The following is a 24,026-nucleotide window of genomic DNA, read 5'->3' on the forward strand; positions in this document are numbered from 1 at the left end:
AACCTCGACTTCACCAAGGTCTCTGCCACTATTAAACTAAAACCATTCCGAATGCAGCGGTTTCACACAAGTTGTAGCTTCAGGTCATCAATTTCATGGGTAATGGGTCTGGTGGCGGTGAAACACAGCCTCCGCAGGGGTGGCTTAAAAGTCTTTAGCCTAGCCGTAGCAGTGGGTCAGACCTGCAGCCTCGCTATTGCTTTCTCTCCCCACGCGCCTCAGTTGATTCTCGGAAGCGCCAACAATCCATGGAGCATTCACTGGTGATTACCATATTTTTTCGCTCTTCTGGCTTTCTTTGGAGAACGATTTAATTGATGAATTTACTTTCAATCTAACAAGCTGTTAAGGCTACTAGCTATCGCGTTGCATTTTTGTTTGTTTTGGGGTTCAGTTGTGCATCCTCCCACCTGTTTGACAGCATACACCATCTTATCAGTCGCGCACACACTGCTTGCAAAAGTTTCCCTACCTTTTTTAGCTAGTGCCGTTAAAATTTTCTTCTGATTGTCCGAAGTCATGAAAACCAAAACTGACAATTCCAGTTGGCCAAACACGCCATCACTCAAATAAAAAAGGAGGGAAATACATGGATCTGTAAATCCTTGAAAAAAAAAAAACCCGCTGTGCCTTGCGATTACAATTGCATTGTGTCACATCGCAATATCAATTAGATTTTGGTTAATCGTGCAGCCCTACCCACCACCAATCAGAAGGATCGACATCCTATTTACCGCTGATGGCAGCGTGCTGCTTGAGGTACTCGCGCCGTAAATTGACATTCTTGGCCAGGCACTGGCGTGCGTGTGCACGCCGTTCCTTGACGGGATCCTTGGCGCACAGGGCGAACACAGCCATGTACTCCAAGGGTAGGCGAAGGCGGCACAGGCCCTGGTGCAGCTTCTGCGAGAAACCCTGACGGACCTGGTAGCACTCGTCCTGAGCAGCATCAAATAAGGACAAACGATCAGGTGAATGGGATGAGGAAAAAGGAACGTGAAAGAAATCTGTGGCCGTACGTTGATGACGAGTGCGCACAGTTGGTACTGCTCCAGCGTGATGATCTCGTGGTAACATGGCTCCTGGGCGAGCTTGAGCAGGGCGCAAGCGGCTGCCAAACGCAGTCTTGACATGTCGGGTTTGCTGAGATTGATGGCAAGAAAATGAGTACGCCACCTTGCTACAAAGCAGTGCTTCTTGATTTTTTTCTGTCACGTCCCCCTTCAGAAGAAGAAATGACCTTCGCCACCCCCCCCCCTTCTTTTTTTAATTGATCATATAATTTTGGTGGGGACAAAACAACGATTACTCGATATTGGTGGTGACATGTCACCTCCGCCCATGGTACATCTACGCATCTCATCATCGCGGTTGGCTTCTAATGTCTTAGTGAGTGCTTCATTTATCTGGCTTCATGCTGTCTGCTGCCAACCGTTTTAACATAGCAAGCACACTGGTATTTGCACGTCACTCTGCGTGGTCGCAGTGAAGTGCTATGTACAATTCATCAAGTCTTCCTTGTCTTAGCTTTTGTGAGGAGACTTTTGTTTGTTTCTTTAACCCATCTTTCAAGGTCTGTCTCTGTATCAGTATTTAATATTTTCTTATGGGGTCACTTGAAGGTCTGCTACATTTTTGGGTTTACACTTCATACTCAATGCTTACACTCGATGCCCTACGTGGAGGCTAAATGTAAACAAAACACTCAGCCAATGAGAACGCCACTGTGACCTTGTGTAGTGGAGGTGAAATTGCACTTTATTCAGAGAAAGTTGGATTTTTTTTTTTTTAAAGTTCCCTAAAGTCAAACGCACCCGCGTCCCTCTATTGATGGAGGCTTACGTTCCCTCAGGGGGGCATGCCCCACTACTTGAGATAACCTTGGCTACAAACCCAGACATCATACTCACCCCATCTTTCCTTGCTCGGTGAGATCACCGTCGCTGTGTAGGATGGCCGTCAGCATGCGCAGGGTGGAGTTGCCCGACTTGCTCTGGTTGTTCTTCACGCCTAGCAGCCATCTCACCATCAACTTGATGCCCTGGATCTAAAAAAAAAAAAGAAAAAAAAAGAAAAGCAAAATAGTTCTTTACTTTAAATATGGGATTTTATTAATACTTTTCAATATTTTGAATTGAATTATCTTTATTGTCATTGATATCAATGTTGTGAAACATTGTATCAAGATTAGACATGGCACTCCGAAGGTAAACAGGTAAAAAAGAAAGACCAAAAAGAAAATAAGATATGACTGTCAGGATAAATTGAAAAAAAATATTTACCAAGTGGTGCTTGGTGACTGGCTTAAGTTATAATGAAAGGGCATCATAACACAGGGTTCATATACTTTTTCATGGTCAAACTGAAGCACTTTTGAAGCCAATTAACAATAGCTCCAGTACCCGGCATCTTGGTCTCCACCGGAGCGGGCATGTCAGCATCATTTTTAAGCAAATTTATTTTTCTTCATTTAATACCTGGTTTATCAAGTCAGACTGCCGTGAAACATGCCAACAATTTCAGAATTTTACAAGCACTACCCCACTCAAAATTCAAGCACTTTTCAAACCTGGAAAACGCAACATTAAAATTCTAACACACAGATTAGTGTGCTTGTTTAGGGTGGTTATGGCCCTGGGAAAGAAACAATCTTTGAGCCGGTTTGTCCTTGTTTTATCCACTTAGTGCTAAGCTAACACAAGAATATTTTTGCAGTCTCAGATTTAAGACTAAAAGTCTTTTTTCTTTACTTAAGTAAAAACTGAGTAATAATAATTTAATAATAATTTCCTTTGTATTTTCATTCTTTGTAACAATGTACACAGAACGAAATGTCGATACACCTGACCCGTTGTAGCGAGCCGATGCAGCCGCAGCCAACAGAGGGCGCCGCCATTTTACCAATGTTATAAGTCTTAGGTATGACTCGGCCGAGGCGCGAACCAGCGACCTCCCAGTCTCAAAGCGGGCGCCTTACCATCTAGGCTACTGAGCTACTGAATCCATAAGTATGCCGACATATATAGAATTGAATTTAGTGATGTGCTGATTTAAATCAGGGCAGGAGACAATTCTGGCAAAGCCACAATGACCATATGTAGATCAAAAGATTTCACGTTATTGTACACTATGTATGGAAGAACAACAGTGTAAAACAATAAACTTATTTAAAGGTGGGGTGCGTTGTTTGAAGTGTCCATAAAGAGTTGAAAGTATAAAGTTTGTGTTAACAATGTCCTACTAAGTTCATTGAGCCTATCTGCTTAAGTCTTACTTTCAGACAAGCTGTTTGTGCCGCGGAACACATAAGGTAGGAGGAAAGGGGTGCTTGGAGAGTAACTTTATGCTCGTCGCTGCAGTATTTTAGTCTAACATGAATAGGGTGTAAGTAACAAAAGCCCTGTTTCAACTTCAATTGAAACATCACCCCAATCCCCCAAAAGATTAAAAAAAAAAAAAAAAAAATCAATTCGAGCGCCTCTAAAGAATGCACATACTTGCACGCGCAATATAATGAGCTCGATAGAGGCTGCAATGATAACACAAGCCAGAAAATGGCATGAGCAAGTAAAAAAGGTTTCAACTTTCATGCAGCATCTTGAAAGGTTTATTGTTCTGAAAAAATATCAATGTACATTTTGGAAGGCGAAAAAAGAAGAATAAGTGTGTCAGTAAGTGCTTAAGAACAGTGAGGGTTTACCTCTACAATATGTGGTTGCCGCGTCCGTAATCTAGGGCTGCAACAATGAATCAATATAATCGATAATAAAAAGTGTTGGCAACGAGTTCCATTGTCTGTTTTGACGTTGCCTTCAAAGCCTGTAGTAGCACTTCGGGCTGTCAGAGGGCGCCTCAAGACCATTGAAAAACAAAGTTAACGTATGCAACTTCCCATCTAGACAACACATTCAGCCACACGTTCACACATCCAGAAAACGAAAATGACGTAAAATGGAGTAAATAAATAAGAAAAAAGTCGATGGATGTATAGAAAAGAAATAATAGCAGTGATAATCAATTTAGTAATGATAATAGAAATAAAGGAGAAAATAATTAAGGAAAAAAGAAGGATTTTTGTCAGTAAAAAATAAGACTATAGCTTGAAAACGGGGTCAGCTTAGAGCTCATGATCATCTATTTAAAACTGCAGAGTGTCTATGTGTAGTAAAAAGGGTTGCCAGTTCTTGTGAAAGGCCTGTATGGAACCTTTAAGAGAGAATATTTTCTCAAGCTTCACATTTTGAAGAACTTCCTGAATCCATTTTGTTGTGTGTTGGAGAGTATTTATGTATCCACTTAAAGAGAATACATTTCTTTGCAAGCAGAGTGGAAAAGGAATTGACATTTTGTGCTGGTAAAAACTGGCGCAGTGGTGACGGGAGTCTAAATAGGTAAAAGAGTGGGTCTGTGTTTTTTTGGAGGCCAAGGACTTTACTTAATGTTTGAAAAATTGCAGTCCAAAGTCATCAAGTTTGGGACGAGACCAAAACATATACAAGTAATCAACCGTGACTGTTTACATCTGTTGCAGGATTCTGGCCTTTACAGTTTATTGTTAAGCTATACCACAAAAACTTATATAATAGAATATTCTGTTATTTTTTTGCCCTATTTTCTACCTGTACAAAATTTCAACATTTGAACAAAAAGGAGGAAATTCAAAATTTGAAGAAAAAAAAAACAACAAAGAAAGATAAACTAATATATATATATATATATATATATATATATATATATAAAACAGTCTATATTTCATTATTTTAAGTTTCCACAATTAGGGCCTTCTACTCACCTTAGCCATAGTTTCTGGAGAAACTTCATCATCAGGAACCCAAAGCTTGGTGGTCTTTTTGCCTGCAATCTGAACAAAGAAACTGTTTCAGATGTAATACAACGTGTTGTCTTACTATTTCTTCAGACTAAAAAGAGCTACGCAAGAATTGAAGGTCTCTTCAGTGCATATTTGCCTGGCCTCCCAAACGCATACCCTGTCGTTCATGAGTAGGTCTTTGACGATGAAGTTGGCCACTAGCGACTTGAGGGGGGCGGCAAACTGCTCCGGGGCAAGCTGGGCCAGGTGACCCAACGTGGTCAGAGGGGTGATAAGCTGCTCCAGGTTGGCCGGGTCCAGGCCTTTGTGTAGCGGCTAAGTACAACACACACACACACAACCGCTAGGTCAATTTCTCAATGCGTGGCACTCAGCAAACCAGCACATGGACTGACCTCAAAGATCTGCGCAAAGTGAGTGTCTCTGTTGGCGAACATGGCGTTGATGCAGTGGATGGCGTACTTGGCCTGGCGAGGTGGGCCTCGTTTGGCTTTCGCCTGCAGGACTGGTAGAAGGATGCTACAACGGAAAGGATGAGGAACAAATACACAACGACTCTCCACGTTATACAAAAAAATTAATTCTGTCGTGTGCTTTTCCAGGAGAGAAATTAAAATCTGGCACGTACGATTTGATGTGCGGGAAGCTCTCCTCCATCTTGCTGCCAGTGTTTTTGAAGATCTGCAGCGCGGCCTCGGCCACCTTCTCGTCGTCCATCTTCAGGCAGCCCAGCAGAGATTCAAAAGTCTCCGCAGAGTGGAAGGACACCGGATGAGTGAAGGACAACACCTGGGGGACAGAAGTGTAACTCAAATCACAAATATTATGAGCAGAAATCGTGCTTAAAAACAGAAATAAAGATGCCTACTGAAGTTAAAAACATTTTAAACCATCTTGACATACATCATAGAAGAAATAGAGTTAATGTCCCTAACCTTTTTTAATCTGAGAGCCACTTTTTGATTACCTCAAAGGGCTACCAATTTTTTTTGTGTGTGAATTTCTAAAATAACTAGCTAGCCTTTTTTATTTATTACCATGTTATAATAATAGAAGTAGGGTTGATATAGGCATATCACAGAAGGATAGCTTCTCCCTAGAGCAATCATCTATCTATCTTGGAGGGGTGTCCGACAGCAAGACAAACGCATACAATAACAAAGAAAATAAAAGGGAAAAAATAGCAAAAAACACACAAGATATTTTGGGACCATGGCCAACCCAAATGCCCAAACACCCAAACAAGTTAGGCACCTCGGCACCTAAGTTGGTCATGCTTTCATCCCTCCAGCGTCCCCCACCAGAGTAATCAACACACAATTAAACCATCAATTTTGGAACACTCGGTTTTAAGTGCACTATCTAGGTGGTGTAGTTTTTGGTTTTTCATTATTTTATTTTAGATGTGAATACTTTAAAATAAGAGGTGACAACTTTTTATTTTTCCATTTATTTTATATTGTGTATTTGGCCAACTGGAGTGCAACTCCATTTTTGTTTTAGCAACACCATGATAATAAAGGTGATTCTGATTATGACAATTCTTAGAAAATTACAATGACCCATCACTGGTTAGCTATTTTCAGAAGGATACTCAGGTGTTCTTCACGAGTAGCAGGTGACTCCTGAGATAGAGAATGCATTTATATATGAAATGTCCCATTTTCTGGGACTGAAACAAAAAATTAAAGTTACTTATTTAATTGCAAATCTGGAGGGGTTGTTCGGTAGGGTGAAGGAAGAAATTTTAAAACATTATTTTTTTTTTCAATAATAAAAAATGTGACCACATTAGAATTTCTCTAAAATCCAAATCCATGTTGGAGGGGTAAAAGATGAATGTTTCTACCAGAAAATAAAGATAAAATGCTTATGACAACTTAATAGTAGTTTGAAAAGTTAATTTCTACAGGTGAACTCATCTTTTTTTACCTTGAGCAACTCCAGTCCTGCCCTAATGGCGCTGTCTGTAGGGACTCCTTCCTCGTCGTCGTCGGCCGTTCCTTCGATGGATTTGTTGACTTGTTTGATCAGAGCGCTGACGAGAGAAGAAAGTTGACTTTTTTTTTTTTGCCCTTTTAGCCTTTTTTGCCAAAATCAGTCGGTAGCTACCTGATGGATTCTGTGTCTATGTGCACAGGAGCAATTCTCTCCAAGAGGAACTTGACCATTTCCAAGAAGGGATTGCTGGGCTGCTTGGGACTGCCTAGTTTCTTTGTGATGTCTCGCTATACAAGAAATTGAGGGAAAAAAACATGTAGTTGAGACTTAAAAAAGGGACACAAAGGCATGCATGTTGCGAGCAAGTGTAGAAGGACTCACCACGCACAACTCAGCCTGCTTGCAGGAACACGAGGGGCTGACCAGTGTCTCCAGCTGGTCTCGGATCCGCTCGTCGTCCTCCAGGACCTGAGCGAGCTTTTTGACAAAATCCTGCGCCTTGCCCGGATCGGGGAGGTTTCCTGAAAGACATACACAACGTTTATTGGATGCATAATATTAACAGTTGTCTCTTGAATTGATTGGAAACGTCTCCTTCAATGCTCCTTACTGGTAATGACCATGACTTTGGCAAAAATGGCCTTGCTGGAGGTGTCAGACTGCAAACGGCAAAACATTTTTAAAATTCAACACAGGGTGAAACACATTATAACAAATTGTCAGACTTTAAAAAGATACCTTGGGCTTTTTGACCAGGTCCAGGAGATCTTTGACGTTGTGCCTCAGTAGATTCTGACATTTCCACATTTCATTCAGGGCTCTGCAAGAAAGAAAAAGGGTTCGGATGGCAGTCGCATGAGTGATCGGTTGCTTTCGAGCCTCCCAAACTTCTCACTTGACAGCGTTGGTGTCCAAAGTGGCGTAGAGGTAGTACAGACACTTCATCCGCTCTGCCGTCTCCAAATTGTGAGGGACCATGTATTGCGCAAAGACACGCTCCACTAGTAACCTGGACAACACGGCAGTGCAGTCAGAAATGTCAACGCTGAATCTGGTTGTCAGGGTTTTCTCTATTGCTGCATCTGCTTGGAGAGCCGCTAGGCTCAGACAGTTTACCAGAGGATTTCCTCGACAAACACACACCTGTCGTCAATACTGTTCTGGTAGTAGATGTGCAGCAGCTTGTCTTTGATCCACGAGATCTGCTTGGACGCCTCACGACCGCCCTCACCCTGCAGCGAGTACTTTCTGTAGATGGACGCCAGGCCCATCATGGCCTCCTTGCGCACACGCCACTGAGAGGACGCAAATGCAAATGTGACGCACAGGATCTCTCAAAAGCCACTGCGGCTCCAAGTCGGTCGAAACCTCACCCGCTTGTCCAAGGTGCGTTCTTTGACAAAGTTGAGCAAGGCGTCATTGACCAGTGAAAGGTCTTTCTTGGCGGCGGTGACGATGGAAACGATGACGTCGTGGCGGATGGCCTCTTCTGGGTCGTGTGAACGCACCCTCAGGAAATCTGTCAGAAAAGAAGATGCGTGCATATTTTTTGGTGTGTTACGAATGAGTGATTGGACATCAGGTACCTGTGAGATCTTTGGCCAGGTCTGGGTGGTTAATGAGACAATGACTGGCAAACTTGACACACTCCAGTCTGATGGGCACGTGGATGTCGTTGAACCTGCAAAGTTGGGTGACAGTGTTCATGTAGGCACCAATTACTCTGAACAAAAACTGATTTTGGGCCTCTGGAATGTACCTGCCCAGGTAGCACTGCCACAATGGTTTATTCTGTGCCGCCAACTCAGAGTCCTTGGCGCCAAACATCTTTGCCAGCAGCTTGACCACCTGAAGTCGCTCATCGTTGTCGTTACTCTGCAAAAACGAAAGAAGTGCTTTAGTACAATGGAAAATGGAGAAAATTGTAATTTGCTGGAGATTTTTGTTGAGAATGGGGACAGCAATTAATGAACCTTCTTAATAGTCTTCTTAATGTCGATCGGAGTCAGAAATCTAATCTGGGGTTATAAATAATGGTTATATATATAAATAATGGAATCAAATAATATTCACATCTACAATAAAATGCAAATTTAATTATTGATAATTAAATATCCCGTGTTGGATATAATCGGGTCTTGTAATTTAGTTTAAAATAAAAATAAATAGGCACCCCAAATCAAAACCCGCCCTTTCCAAAAGCAACTATTGGGTAAAAATGACAAGTTTGAAAAATGCATTTACCGTATTTTCAGCGCTATGAGGCACACCGGATTATATCAAGCCTATCTAAAAATTGTCATATAAAGGGCACAGTGGACTATATTTATCTGTCCGCAATATCGTGTGTTTTGGAGTAAATATTGACACGGTTGGATTCTATGGATTGTCCTTGATGTAACGAAGCCATTTTTGCAGACATTCAATGAAGTTGAAGACTGCCAGGGGATGCAAGGGTGAGTTACGCCGGCTTCATAGATTTCAGGTATCCTGTTTCAGACTGATCATGATGCTTCTATGATGAGTATATTCTGAAATGGTCATCATATCTTTAATACTAAGAGTTTAAGCTTTCAGATTATATGTGGCATGACGTATTTCAGTGACTGGTGACATTGTAGACACGCATTTGTGTAGCAAAAGTCTGGCGGCCCACTGGCACCTTTTAGGGGTTAAGGTATTGTATAAAATCAAAACTCTGTGTAACGTCTTTCTTTGAAAATATCGCCATGTTTCAATGTGGGCACATGCGGCTTATCGTCGGGTGCGGCTTATGTATGTACAAAATGTTTTTTCCCGAAAATGTAATGTCTTTACATATGTCATCTATATTAGTGGTGATCTAGTGGTTAGGTTTCGGCACTCTCACCACCGCAGCCTAGAATTTTACCCATTGCATACAATGGTTTGCCATTTTTTTGATAGCTCAATCATTGCACAAATGCAGTAGTATACTATAAAACCTCTTGTACTATCGCACAAGAATTTTCAAAGTTTATTCACCGTATTTTCCGGTATACAAGGCGTACCAGGTTATGAGGCACACTTTCAAATTTCTGGTCAATTTATGGTTTTTAGATGCGCCCCATAGTCCGGAAAATATGGTTATTATATTTTTAAATCATTACAGGCCACTCATTTATTTAAACAATAAAATAAGGAAATGTCCTCATGGGTTCTGTAGATTAAAAAAAAAAAAAGAATTAAACCCTTACTTGCTCCACAACACATCTACAATTTTATTTTTTAGGCAAGACACAAAACGGAGCAGCAAAGCCCTTCGCTTTACTCATACCTTGAGCTTAAATTCCAGCTGCGGCAGCACTGAAAGAAGCAAGTGGCTGTCGATGTTGTACAACTCCAGGATCAAGTCGAAAACGTGTTCCGATAGGTCGCTCACTGACGTTTTACCCAGCATCAGCACCTGGTTGAAGAACTAAACCCCTCCCTTACGTTAGCGAGCCATCGACACAACGCATGAAACGCAAAAAATAAATAAAAAAATCTCACATTGGTGATGTAGGGCTCGATGGACTGAGCTGTCCTCTTCAGCAGTGCTTTAGCCAGGTCATATGCTTGCTTGTTCAAGTTCTGTATAAAGAAAGAAAAGACACCGGAAATATTTTAGTGCTTTCTCCACTAAACCAGACTTAAAACCATTAGTTTGACTCAACAAACTTCACAAAACTGACTTGTTTTTACTTTTGAAAAAAAAAAAACGACAACAATAAAACATCCACATAAGTCGGAGGAAGGCAACCCGGGGCTAAAAAAAACGGCTCTCTGGCGCTTTTCCCCAAAATGTTTACAAATTTACAAAGTTGAGGGAGAGAAATATATTTTTGTTTTAATATACTTTCTGTAGGAAAACAAACATAACACAAACCTTTTTAACCTTTTCCAATGCTGTAAAAATGCGTAGAATAAATATCACATTTTAACTAGGGGTGTAACTATGAGACGATGGGGAAGATCAGTTTGTGCGAGTTCATGGGTGGGAACTGACTGCAGCTTTTTACTTGTATCAATTTATAAAAACACAGGTTGTTGCCTCGAGCGCACCAAAGTCATATATTGTGATGTGAAGTTGTGGCTGTCGGGCTTGAACTCTCGCCTAGACAACTAATATGCAATGCAAAATGGCAGCACATCTCTCCTTTGCTTATTTTCCTCTCTCCCGTGTCGCCTGTGTTAGAGCTGAGCTGTGTGAGCCCAAGCTCTGCCCCCTTTAAAGAAGAAGCGTCAAGGGCCAGGCAACATGTGATCGGCCATGGACCCCAAAGGTAAAAAAGACAAAAATGACTGAGCAGAAATCAAAGTTAAACCACATCAATGCAATTTAATTTACCTTACATTTTCAACAGGCTGTTATCTTATTTCTATATAAGCAAGCTGCGTTTCATTGCACTCTTTTTGTTGCCCAGATAAGGGCACGTTTTGCACGTTCCATTTTTTCCCCCCGAATCCAACACAAAAAAAGGCATCAAAATTAGATTTCTTTATTCCATTTATTTAATTTTATCAAAGCAATGAGATATACTGTAATTCATTACTATTGCATTCAAGTTAAACTTGGGGCAGTGTAGTTAGTTGTGCGTCATTCTCGACTGGGTGAGCTGCATCCAACCTAGTCCTTCTGATATTACGGCAATATACTTTATATAGATGCATACTGCATATGTTGCATTAAGTCGGGCTTATACAAGGCTTTTTTTTTTTGCGGCTCCGAACAAAATGGGTTTTTTGGTCCAATATGGCTCTTTCAACATTTTGGGTTGCCGACCCCTGACATAAGAGTTCTTTTAGGTTGCAGTGCCAGCTCCCAACAGCAAAGGGCTCACTGAATAACGTATTATCATCTACCCACCTTGTGTGCTGGCACCAAATTGACCAGGACCGTGTCTAGCAGTTCCTGGGACACGGTATCACCTTCACAAATGATGGAGCTCATCAAGTCCACCATGTGCATGTGCACCTTCTGGTTGTGGCCGTTGCTATGGAAACAGCGGTTGTGTGAAGGGCTATCTAAGGCCAGAATGGATTTAAGGCCAGAATGGATCTGATGACTCACTTGATGACTTGGAAAAGTGTGCGGTACAACTGCGTGAAAATCTCATTGCTGTCTTCCAGCTCGAAGCAGATGTTGTACGACTTCACCCAGGCAATGTTCTGTGCGGAAAAACGAAAAGCTTGTCAAGTTTATCCTCAAATTGTATCCAAATGAACAGTACAAACCTCCAGCAGGTAGAAGTATCTGTTGAACTGAGCGCTTTTTGTGTCCTCTAAACCTTTCAGTTGCCTGGTGATGAACATGAATATATCCTGCAAAGAACACAAAAAGTCAAAAAGACCAATCAGGTGGCAGAATCGCGAGTTCTTTTTCTACCTTCAGCTTGTCGGGGGAGGTGTAGGGCGCTTCTGGAGCGTAGATGCGGAAAATGTCAGCCAGGCAGCATGCCACCAGCAGCCGCACGTCTTTGTCGGGGTGCTTGAGGAAGAAATCAGACGCCAAGTGGAGGGCCAGGTTCAGGTAGAGCTCCTTCTCTTCTTCAGAGTCCTGGTCCATATCCATAAAAGTTTTCACCACCATCTGGAGGGATACAAGAGGAATAATTAAGAGGGGACAAAAAACAAAAATAATCCCACAGGACTCACCTTGAGGCGACGGACCATCTCCTCCTTGGAGATCTTGTCGGAGATCTCCTTCACCCCCGGAGGGTAGGTGACCTTCCCGTCAGCGGCTCGGGCTTTAGAGTGAGCCATCCTCCGGAGCTCTTCACAGCCTGAGCGCAAAATATGACAAAATTGGGACTTTCTAGCAGAAAACTGCAACAAACCCTTAAAGGTACATACTGTAATATTTGACCGCTTGATGGCACCGTATTGTCTAATGCAAACGAAAACAAATGCCAAATGAGCACAGTGTAGCAGCAAGATGCCAGACAAACAGAGCGGTGACTACGAGGTATGGATGCCACTACATGAAATATGAATTCTTCAACTTGTGGTGTGATAATTAATGTATTTTTGCCTATTACTCGGATTAGCTCGGTGGCTTTGGGGGTAGGGCTCTTGCCCAAGACTGGGAGGTTGCTGGTTCGAGCCTCGACCGGGTCATACCAAAGACTTAAAATATTGGTACCCATTGCCTCCCTGCTTGGCGCTCGGCATTAGGGGTCCCAACGAGATGTTGCAGCACATCAGTTGAGTGAGCGAAAGGGCTGGGAATCCCCTCCTCTGAATTATCTCACCTCATCTCATCTCATTAGCTGCACCGCTTATCCTCAGTAGGGTCGCGGGGGCGCTGAAGCCCATCCCAGCAATCATGGGGCAGTGGGCAGGGGACACCCTGAACTGGTTGCCAGCCAATCGCAGGGCACACAGGGACAGACAACTTGCTCGCTCATTCATACCTAGGGACAATTTGGACCGGCCAATCCACCAGAAATGCATGTCTTTGGAATGTGGGAGGAAACCGGAGTGCCCGGAGGAAACCCACGCAAGCACGGGGAGAACATACAAACTTCCCAAGACCTCAGAACTGTGCCGCCTGGATTAATCTCCCAGAGAGTCAAAATCGTTAATTGGTGCTTGACTCTAGCCACCTCCTACTAGGGGGATTGGCACATACGCTCAGGTAACCGCTATGTACGCTCAGGTAACCACTATGTATGATTTTCAACCACTGTGCCGTGAGAGATCGTCAGGTGTGCCATGAGAAATTATCCAATGTCACTTTTTTAAAATTTAAAATTTTATAAAATATTTATAAATCATTTTCTGCAAATATTATCTCATTGTCAAGTGTCTGTGCTGTAAAAACTGGGGGTATAATCAATTATATTGTAATTAAACATACTGTTCAGTGTCATTTTATAACATTTTTGGTTAGTGGTGTGCCGCAAAATTTTTCCAATGTAAAAAACATGCCCTGGCTCAAAAAAGGTTGAAAAACACCGACATAAATCAATTTTTTTTAACTGAATAAAGTTTTTTGTACCAATAAGAGGCACTAAATATTACACACTGTCCCCTCTAAGTGAAGAGAAAGATGTTCAATAAACAAACATAGCGTCATTTTAGCGCTGACATTACAGAACCTTTTGCATTAATGTTGGAAATCAATTCTTACTTAATACATATGTAACGGGTGTAATAATAACTTTTGTTTTATTGAAATTCCTGCTGAAATATGTGTATAGTTTTTGGTAAGTGTCCTGCAATGATGAGTCCAACAGTGCCACTTGCTGGTATGGGGTTGGGTTTAGTTTTGGCTTCCGACATGTGACCGGGAGGCGGGGTTTGTTGGCAGTCTACAGAGCGAGCTGCCAACGGTAAGACACATCTTTTGGTGCTCCACAAAAAAAGTTAATTTTAAACATTATAACCACAGCTGACAAATCTCTCAAAATGCACAGTAATGTGATTGATGTTGTCAAGCTGTTTGGATGTATTTTTGTTTTGTTTCTGTTGTGCTAAAATGTTAATTCCCCTTATAGAGATCAAAGAGATCAAAGCCAGCAGAGAAGCTAATGTTGTGACTCATTTCATCTGCAAGTAAATTGTATCCGTTTTTATACTCATTATTGTTATTATTTCTATTTTCTCATATATATAAAAAGGACGATGTTGGTTAAAATTCAGACTAAAGGAAAATATGCTGAATTCATTGTAAACGTTAAAAAAAAGAACACTATACGATCTCTTGTTAAAATGGATGTGAAAATGTATTTTGATATTCTAAAATGTATTTTATGTAAATTGAAAAGAAAGCTCTTTGATTTGCTTTGGGGAGTCTACAGAGCGAACTGCCAACGAGATCAAAGAGATCAAAGCCAGCAGAGAAGCTAATGTTGTGACTCATTTCATCTGCAGAAACTGTGATAAAAACCTCATCATCCAGTCAAGCGTGAATGTGGATCTTTGGTGGGACAGGTCTACCGCGGTTACATAAAGATTATTTTCCGGCTGAAAAATTCAATGCATTCAATGCAAAGGGTTACCAAGGTGCTGCCCAACAAGTAGCCCGGAAGCAGCTTAGTAGCAATAGGTAATTGCAACTTTCTAGAAAATTGGATATCTAACTGGCATGAGAAATCATTGACATGAACAGTATTTTAGTATACATGATCAACACCTCCCAAATTATTTCTAAAATTATCCTATACATGTAAACCACTCATCGCCTTTACACAAGGCAGATCTTTAAGTGGTTGACTGAGTATATTTTAACTCTACTACTCATAATTAAAACCTGGCATTACATAATAAGCAATGATATTTGTTATTTTAGAAATGCATATCAAACTGGTACCCCTTCCTGCTAATAGGTAACAAAATAGTAGCTTTCAGCTTCAAAATGGTTGGCGACCACTGGCTTACACCAACAAAGCAAGAAGCTCATTTTGACGAGTAAGCTGAAATATTTTTAACGTCCTCACAATATAGTCTTCCAAAATGTGCTGGCAATTAGTATGTCCAACAAGACAGACAAAAGGAATGAAAAGATTGTGAAATTAAGTGTCTTTCTAGCAAAGATTCTGTCGTTTGTTTAAACCAGGAGCGAACAGGAACATTCATCATTCTATCCTTAGATCCTGAGATCGACACTGCTCAGAAAATCATCGGCTGCTCTCTGCTCAGTCTGGAAGACATTTCTGGGTTGCGCTTCCGCAGCAGAGCAGACAACATCATTAAAGATTCCTCTCACGCCGGCCACCAGCTCTTTGACCTGCTGTTCTTTGGCAGACGCGACAGGTCCGATAAAACAGAGACCAGCAAGCTCAGAGACAGTTTCTTTACCAGAGCCATAACGGCTCTAAACAAACACACTAAACTGTGAAAAGAAATATTTTCACTATGAATAGACAATGTATATGAGTATTTTATTGTTATTTTTGAACAGTGTTGCTGCTGATGTTATTGCACAATATTTTTATTACACAATTGTCCGATGCGCTTACAACTTAGGTCAGTCTACAAGCACTACCTTATAAATATTGACGCTCTGTCCCAATATTCTTTTCTTTTTAATCTTATTTTTATCTTTCTGACTCAATGATTTCTTTCAATATATCTCTGGAACCACTTTGTTTACTTTGTATAGCGTGCACACAGTCTGTAGGCACCATCAGCTCAATCTGTGTGTGTCGAGGGCGAGACGGCTAACACAGCAAACTAATTTAAGCTAAAAGAAAAATATGTAAAAAAGGAAAACAAAAATTAACCTATTATTTTTTTTATAAAATATCAAATTGGTATGATAATTCATGTGTTTTTACCTAGTATTCCAATCAATGTTTTTACTGAATGAAAGTTTTTGGAAGAGAAACTAGCTACTATACACCTTTCCTTTAATACACTAGTTACACAAGTACGATTATTGGTTATTTAATTTTTTTCATCGCTCTGACTCTCATTTTCATCATCGGAAGACACCATTCCAGATTTTTAAAGGTCTAAATGTATGAAATGAAATGATCTGCATATATATAGCGCTTTTCAAGTCAATGACTTCCCAAATGTGCTCCACATTTCCCAATAGCGGCCTTGCAGCCATGTAAGGCGCTAACCTGCTTATTGGGGGTATTAGGGGTTCAGTGTCCTACCCAAGGACACTTGGACATGTAACACGGACAAGCCGGGATTCGAACAGGGATCCCTTGTACCCAAAACGAGCGCTCTACCTCCTGAGCTACTACCGCCCCAATGTATTTACTATTGTCCGCCGCATCAACAAACAGGTCTCACCTTTACCCCATGTATATATATACATATATGTAGATTCGAGCTGTTTCTTATGTCTTTTTTTTTTTTTTTTAACAAATTCAGCTTCAACTTAAAATGTTAAGAGCAAACACAAATTTCAACATCACATTTACATTGATAACTACCTTATTTTCTGCACTTTGTCATACGGTATATTTTTCATACATTAGGCGCACCGGACTATAAGGCGCGACAGTAGAAGCTGGGGTTACCGTACTTCATGCATCCATTAAATGGTTCTCCGCTAAAGGGAACGTCATCAAAACAGTCCGATAGGTCAGTCGAACTTTAGTAATAGATAACAAAGAAGCTTTCTGACAACTCCATTCACTGTCAAAATTAATAAACAGCCGTTTTATTTCTCCCGAGGTAAAGCATTAGTATTTTTGTGACACATCTTTAACATTTTTAACTATCTTATACTAGCAGCAAGGTATACAGACGCATTGGACCTACGAAAAAGAACAGCAGACAGGAACATTTATTTTGGGATGCCGAAAAATATACGGACATTGCTGTAAAATAGATTTTGTATTGTGTGCACCTTTTTCCAAGTAGAGGACAGTACTGTAGTGCTTCTTTCCACCGCTAACGGCGTGTGGCGCTGTAAAGGGTCACCCAGTATTCACCCCGAAGAAGAAATCCAGGTTCTTCTTCCTAGTTCGTGTGTAAAAATTATATACTGTATCTCCTGCGCGCTAAAAACTGACATTTTTATTGTTTGATATCTCGAGCACCCATTCAATATGGTTGGTGTAAAGTGTAAAAAAAAGGGGCAAGCCGTTTCTTTTGAAATGAAAGTGGAATATCGAAGCTTGATGCCATTGAGAAAATGGTTGGATCGCTTTTTTTCGGCCACTTTTTACCACGGAGGAAGAAGTCGACTAACTCTTGAAGCTCATCTTCCAAAAGTAAGTTAAACTTAACTTTATATATTTTTTATGAGCATATTATTTCATGAAATATTCATTTTTTTAGTACAACAATACAGGTTACTTATACATGCCTTAAATATACTTATATAAACATTAAACATCCAGCTACCGGACTTCCTGACTTTCCTCCGGGCACTCTGGTTTCCTCCCACATTCCAAAGACATGCATTTCAGGTGAATTGGCCGGTCCAAATTGTCCCTAGGTGTGAATGAGTTGTCTGTCCCTGTGTGCCCTGCGATTGGCTGGCAACCAGTTCAGGGTGTCCCCTGCCCACTGCCCGATGATTGCTGGGATGGGCTCCAGCACTCCCGCGACCCTACTGGGGATAAGCGGTGCAGCTAATGAGATGAGATGAGACATTAAATATACAAAATATAGCACTGAAGCAATTAACAAACGATCGTCCGGAACTCTCGTTTGTAAATAGGGCAGCGTCTGTAACATTTACCTTTCGCGACTAAGTATTATAAGGCTTTTAGGTGCGCCGTATATCGCACAATTTGAATCAGGTACGGGCTTTAAATTGCATTTTTCGCATTGCTGCAGGAGCTCTTTCTTTTCTTCTTTTCTTTTTTTAGGTACACAGTGATTATCACCCTCTTGCCAGACCTCCGCGTGAGCTCCACTTTCCGTGGTTTTACAATCCTGTCGAATTTACAGCTCTGTTGTCAGACTGGCCATAAAACGGAATACACTTAACAGACTGAATTGAAGGGGCCAACAAAAAAAGTGAAATTACAAGAGAGAGATACGGCTCACTTGAAAATAACGCTTGATGCATTATTTTTATGTAGAAAGAAATGCTTTTGGACACAGCAAGTAAACAAACACAGACAACAGTAAAAAAAAAAATACGTGAATTGATTCATTCCCTTCCATATCAGCCAAATCAAAACCAAATATATATGTATAGTACTTTCCAAACAACAGATTTCAACTCAAAGTACAGTGCAAAAACATTCAATGTTGTCATTTGTCAAGGTTTCTATATTTTCCTCATGCTGAGGTTGAGTTTTTCCTTGGCCTAATGTAGGGTTTGGATCAGGGGATTGTGTAATAATAGTCTGTGGCTTGCAAATATCAAATGAATAATTGCACAAACGCTTACGATACCAAACTGTATGTAACATCCTACATGCCGACATTTCTTGTGTAAATATTGTGTAAATTATAACTATAACCTTATCCTCCTTGTTTTATAACCTTATCTTCTCTGTCCCTTTATCTTCCTGGCTTTTTTACCTCACTGTGAATGTGTGAAACTGGAGTGTCATGCCCAATTTCGTTGTCACAATTTTTGGTTTGAACAAATTTATTGACACTAATAACAGAAAACAATCATGACAATCTCAACAGCAATCAAGCACATTCACAATATTATATTTCAATATGACGTTTAACAGCAAACACAATGTGAGGTATGAACAACCGTTCTCAAAAATCTTAATAGCAATCAAGCGTATTCACAATTTCGTTGTATAACATCTTTTTGTTAGTGTCAATAGATCCGTCCAGGCCAAAGTCGATTTTTTTTTTGTTCTGAACAAATCCACTGACACCAACAGCAGCAAAACAAACACGACAATCTCAACAACCATCAAGCATAATCACAATTTTGTTATATCTGACAAAATGACGTGACATGCCCAATTTCGTTGTCACGATATGTAAACCCATTCTGTAACAATGACAATAAAGGTATATTCTATTCTATCTGTGGTCTGTGCAGCCCTTTGAGACTCTTTGTGATTAAGGGCTATACAAATAAACATGACTTGACAAACATGACATGTGATTTTAAAGTGATGTCACTAAGAGTTCAAAGTAGTAATGTGTCAGACTTAATGAGAGTGCTCACAACTTTCACTGCTTTGTATGATTATTATTTTCATTGATAATCACAGCCAACATGCCAAGCTTTTCATAAATCCTGTAATTTGGAGTCTCTTTGCTATGGCGTTTTCGACATTATTCAAATGTGAGTACACGTTCTGCATCACGTTGCATGCTTGTTTTGGGCTGGTGGGAGTTGATAAATGTTTTATAAAATTGTAGAATAACCTTCAATACTTTGAAAATCCTGAATCTTTGGCTTTTCTGTAAATAAACCCTTTTCGAAATCTTCTATCTTTATGACGGTATCTGCTTCTTTGGTCACACCAGAACGTAACCAATGTACAGTGAGGAAATCAAATCGCTAACCCTTAGAAGTTTCTGGGTTTAAAATTGAACTTTGTTCAAAGTCATCTGTTTTAGATAACCACGCATCCAAAATATTTCATTTGTATTCCATGATTTTTTTTTTAAATGGCAGACAATACAAATTATAGAAACATTAACTGCCAAAGAACCTAAATTTGAGAAATATTGGTGACCCATGTTCAAAGAGATCTTAGGTTGGTATTTAGTTTCATTTCCTCCACAATTTGTTTATTTTGGGGTTGTTGGTTCATAATTTCTGGTTTGGAACTAGCTAATTTGTCACAAGACGATGCAGATAACTAAATTAAATGTATTTACCCTTTTTTCAGCGACTCACTTTATGGCACAATGACAATATCTTTTGTGTATGATTTTCCTAAATCAACTTTGCAAAGATAAAGGTAACCTGACCTTCCCCCCCCCCCATTCTAAAGGACTTTAAATTGTCATTTAAATTCATTTCCACCTCATTTTTGCCCCTTTTCATCTTCAATTCTCAATTTCTGCTCCTGTATTGTCTAATTTTTAACAAGACGATACAAATAAATGAATGAAATGTCCGTACATTTTTTCAATGAAATGTTCGAACACATCGACAGTATTTTTCATCAAAGTTTTATTATGTAACGTTCACATGGATTGCAGTAACCTGACACAGTTTATTCTAATAAAGCAGTCAGCAACCACTGGGCCATGGGTGTACAGAAAAAAAAGAAATATTGCCTAATTTTCAGCTTATAAAGTACAAAGAGCACATCTTTTTAAACTCACAAAATAACCCAAGGATTGGGCTCACGTTATTACAAGATTTTTGATTATATATATATAATTGAATTTCAACAAAGATTGATCAGTCTATTACTGACCCATTCGCACACCATTGGATGCAATGGGAATTGAACCCTGATTGCAGGAGTCACAGCTTCAAATTTTTTTTTTATGTTCCAATATGATGTTATTACCAGCAAACACATAGTGAGGATTTGAACAACCCTTCTCGAAAATCCTATTAGCAATCAAACATATTCACAATTTCATTATATGACATCTTTGTTAGTGTCAATAGATCACCAACAACAGAAAACAATTATGACCAACACAACAGCAATCAAGCATATTCACAATATTATATTCCAATATGACGATTTTAACAACAAACACAATGTGAGGTTTGAACAACCTTTCGCCAATCACCAAACCATTAGGGGTGGAGAGGACTTAGGAAAAGGCTATAATTTTTACAATACCACGTTGTAGAATATGCTATGATTAAAAACATGGAATGACAACATAAACTATGAACACAATACCAAAATAAAATTTGGAACAGATTTATTTAATGTCCTTCAAAGTTTGATTCATCATTAGATAGACCAAAGAAATGTTGTACGAACGACTTTCTGTTTTCTCCATGGTCCAATACAGGGGTCGGGAACCCATACGACTTAGAGCCATAATCGAAAAATATTTGGATTACGTTTTTTAAAGAGTCATACTCGATATTTCAAATCAAAATACAGGGGTCGGGAACCCATACGACTTAGAGCCATAATCGAAAAATATTTGGATTACGTTTTTAAAAGAGTCATACTCGATATTTTAAATCAAATTTCAGCAAAACCGCTAAACTCACTCATTTTATTTGACTGTGTAATGTTGAATAATTTATTGAAATTTATAATATAGGGAAAATGCCAGAGTCTGAGTCCCATATCAACAAATACACCACTTGAAACTTGGGATGGTTGAGGCTCATTTTGACCATCATTTTTTTTTCATAAATAATTCTTTCAAAACAAGGTGCTAGCAGGGTTCTTTTACAAATACCGCAAACGAATATACTGACTATTTACCTTCGGTGCAGACAGAAATGAGTTGTGTGCATAGCTCCGCCCACTCCTACTCCTCACCCAATCAAATTCCACTGTGTGCTTGACTGTCGTTTTAGGCTGGTTACAGTTTTTAGAGTTTTTATCATCAAACGCCTGAACAGTGAACCTAAATTGTTTAATGAGCTTCCATATAAAAGGTTTCCTTCGCGACATATCGCCAAAATGGGTTTTGTTGAGCATATTTTAACTACTGTATTTTCCGCACTATAAGGCGCGCCTAAAAGCCTTTATTTTTTTCAAAAGCTGACCATGCGCCTTATAATACAGTGCGCCTTATATATGGATCAATATTAAGTCGCAAAGTCGACTCGATTTTCCTCCGAAGGCGAAGTAGTCCGCAATGTATGCTGGGATTTATATACCGGCGTTTCTTTTCCTAACCAATGTGTCAATCATCATTTGAATCAGTCACTGTTGGCAAAGTTATTCGGAGGTAAAGGGGGCGGATCCTTTTTATCATTTACAGGCTCGCATAGGCGAAAGGGGCGAAACGAAGCCTGCAATTGGCTGAAAAAGATGAATGTGAATCACACGTTGGGTTGCACTACGGCATAGAGAAAACATTTTTTTACTATTCTGTATTTGTAAATATTTTACTCTCCTGGAATTACTACACTCACGGTTGTAAGAAGACCATGGTTACGTATCATTATTGAACGTGATGGCTGCAAGAGAACTTAGGTGAGCTATGCGGCTTTATATTTTCCCGGTATCTTGTTTTAGAACGATCTTGATTTCTGTGATGAGTCTATTTTTAAACTAAATTCAATTCAAAGTGTTTATTGTTATATGCACAGTAAAGAACCCCGTTTCCCTGCACAATAAAATTCTTACTTTGCTGTCCACACAGTTGCCAGCAAAAAATAAAATGGAAACTAAGAAATGTTTGGCATTTCTTGAATCCCAAGACTTCCGAATGATATTTGGAACGATGCATTTGAGTGATTGGTGACATCGTACAGACACTGTTTCCGTACATGTCTGAGACACGTATTTGCTTCTTTGCAAGCTTTTGGAATGTTAAGGGGGTAATACGTTTGACTGAACTATCTGACTGTTTTGTCGACGTTCCCATTGTAGCGCCTTGTAATCCGGTGCACCTCGTGTATGGAAAATATAGGACCAAAACTATTTTTTGGGGGTGCGCCCTATAACCCGGTGCGCCTTATAGTGCGGAAAATACGGTAATTATAATAATTACAACCTTGCATTACATAATAGCAAATATTATTTGTTATCTTAGAACTGCATATCAAACTGGTAGCCCTTTCTGGTAGCTTTCAGCTTCAAAATGGTTGGTGACCATGCCCTTTATATACCAGACTGAACCATTATAGCCTGGCACTGCGTCAGGCATGCACGCAATAGACTCGACTCTGCGCAAATGGGTGCAATTTGCATGAGTATAAATGTATCTCCAAGTCATATGTACTCATTAAAAGAGCCACATATGGCTCGCGGGCCATATAAAGTCAAGTTTATTTGCAAGTCTCAAAGGGCATTACAGACTACACCATAACCTGATCTAAAACCTATATGAGGGCAAGGGAAAACTCAAAAGCCATATAAACTCATCTAAGGAGCCACATGAACTCATCAAAAGAACCATAAATGGCTCGCGGGCCAAATGAACTAATCAAAAGAGCCATAGGTTTCTGACCCCTGCTCTAACAACTGGTACCGTGAAAAAAACTGTGTGATGGTGTAATAAAATCCAAGGTCTTTCCCTATGTCATCTGCATTTCTAGTGGTCTAATTATTTCAGAATGGTTTATTGTCAGGCAACACGGCGGCGCAGTGGTTAGCAGAGTTCTGAGGCCATGAGATCGAACCTTTGGTGTGGAGTTTGCATGTTCTCCCCGTGCTTGCGTGGGTTTCCTACGGGCACTCTGGTTTCCTCCCATATTCCCAAAACATGCATGTCAGGTTAATTGGCCGATCCAAATTGTCCCTAGGTGTGAATGGGCGAGCGAATTGTCTGTCCGAATTGTGTGCCCTGCGACTGGCTGGCAGTAGCTCAGGAGGTAGAGCGCTCGTCTTGGGTTCAAGGGATCCCAGTTCGACTCCCGGCTTGTCCGTGTTACATGTCGAAGTGTCCTTGGGAAAGACACTGAACCCCTAATATCCCCAATAAGCAGGTTAGCGTCTTACATGGCTACAATACAAGGCCGCTATTGGGAAATGTGGAGCACATTGTAAAGCGCTTTGGGAAGTCATTGACTTGAAAAGCGCTACATAAAATGCAGATCATTTCATTTCAACCAGTTCAGGGTGTCCCCTGCCCACTACCTGAAGATGACTGGGATGGGCTCCAGCACCCCCGCGACCCTACTGGGGATAAGCGGTCCAGATAATGGATGGATGGGTTTATTGTTATCATACAATTATAAATTACTGCAAGTGTTATCATTGGCCCGGGAGAATATTAATACAGTGGAACCTCTGTTTTCGAACGC

At 40.3% G+C, this 24,026-nt stretch overlaps 1 protein-coding gene across 1 annotated transcript in view; it reads right to left on the reverse strand.

Annotated features, from left to right (window-relative positions):
• pds5b (PDS5 cohesin associated factor B) overlaps nucleotides 1-24,026 on the reverse strand; it is a 35,263-nt gene that overhangs the window by 9,524 nt on the left and 1,713 nt on the right. Inside the window, exons 2-25 of the mRNA XM_088320793.1 lie at nucleotides 12,428-12,555; nucleotides 12,159-12,362; nucleotides 12,008-12,094; nucleotides 11,844-11,941; nucleotides 11,640-11,766; nucleotides 10,283-10,363; nucleotides 10,068-10,208; nucleotides 8,532-8,647; nucleotides 8,359-8,453; nucleotides 8,146-8,291; nucleotides 7,916-8,067; nucleotides 7,668-7,781; nucleotides 7,511-7,592; nucleotides 7,383-7,431; nucleotides 7,154-7,293; nucleotides 6,944-7,059; nucleotides 6,764-6,869; nucleotides 5,460-5,620; nucleotides 5,227-5,350; nucleotides 4,988-5,146; nucleotides 4,793-4,861; nucleotides 1,911-2,047; nucleotides 1,020-1,143; nucleotides 735-939 (exon numbers count right to left, since the gene is read on the reverse strand). Of these exons, the coding sequence (XP_088176919.1) occupies nucleotides 735-939; nucleotides 1,020-1,143; nucleotides 1,911-2,047; nucleotides 4,793-4,861; nucleotides 4,988-5,146; nucleotides 5,227-5,350; nucleotides 5,460-5,620; nucleotides 6,764-6,869; nucleotides 6,944-7,059; nucleotides 7,154-7,293; nucleotides 7,383-7,431; nucleotides 7,511-7,592; nucleotides 7,668-7,781; nucleotides 7,916-8,067; nucleotides 8,146-8,291; nucleotides 8,359-8,453; nucleotides 8,532-8,647; nucleotides 10,068-10,208; nucleotides 10,283-10,363; nucleotides 11,640-11,766; nucleotides 11,844-11,941; nucleotides 12,008-12,094; nucleotides 12,159-12,362; nucleotides 12,428-12,535 (2,941 nt within the window). The 5' untranslated portion in view covers nucleotides 12,536-12,555. The remainder of the gene's footprint in view (nucleotides 1-734; nucleotides 940-1,019; nucleotides 1,144-1,910; nucleotides 2,048-4,792; nucleotides 4,862-4,987; nucleotides 5,147-5,226; nucleotides 5,351-5,459; nucleotides 5,621-6,763; nucleotides 6,870-6,943; nucleotides 7,060-7,153; nucleotides 7,294-7,382; nucleotides 7,432-7,510; nucleotides 7,593-7,667; nucleotides 7,782-7,915; nucleotides 8,068-8,145; nucleotides 8,292-8,358; nucleotides 8,454-8,531; nucleotides 8,648-10,067; nucleotides 10,209-10,282; nucleotides 10,364-11,639; nucleotides 11,767-11,843; nucleotides 11,942-12,007; nucleotides 12,095-12,158; nucleotides 12,363-12,427; nucleotides 12,556-24,026) is intronic.

Source organism: Urocampus carinirostris, chromosome 17 (assembly GCF_059441175.1).
Source record: "Urocampus carinirostris isolate Australia breed hairy pipefish chromosome 17, RoL_Ucar_1.0, whole genome shotgun sequence".
Classification (NCBI taxonomy): Eukaryota; Metazoa; Chordata; class Actinopteri; order Syngnathiformes; family Syngnathidae; genus Urocampus; species Urocampus carinirostris.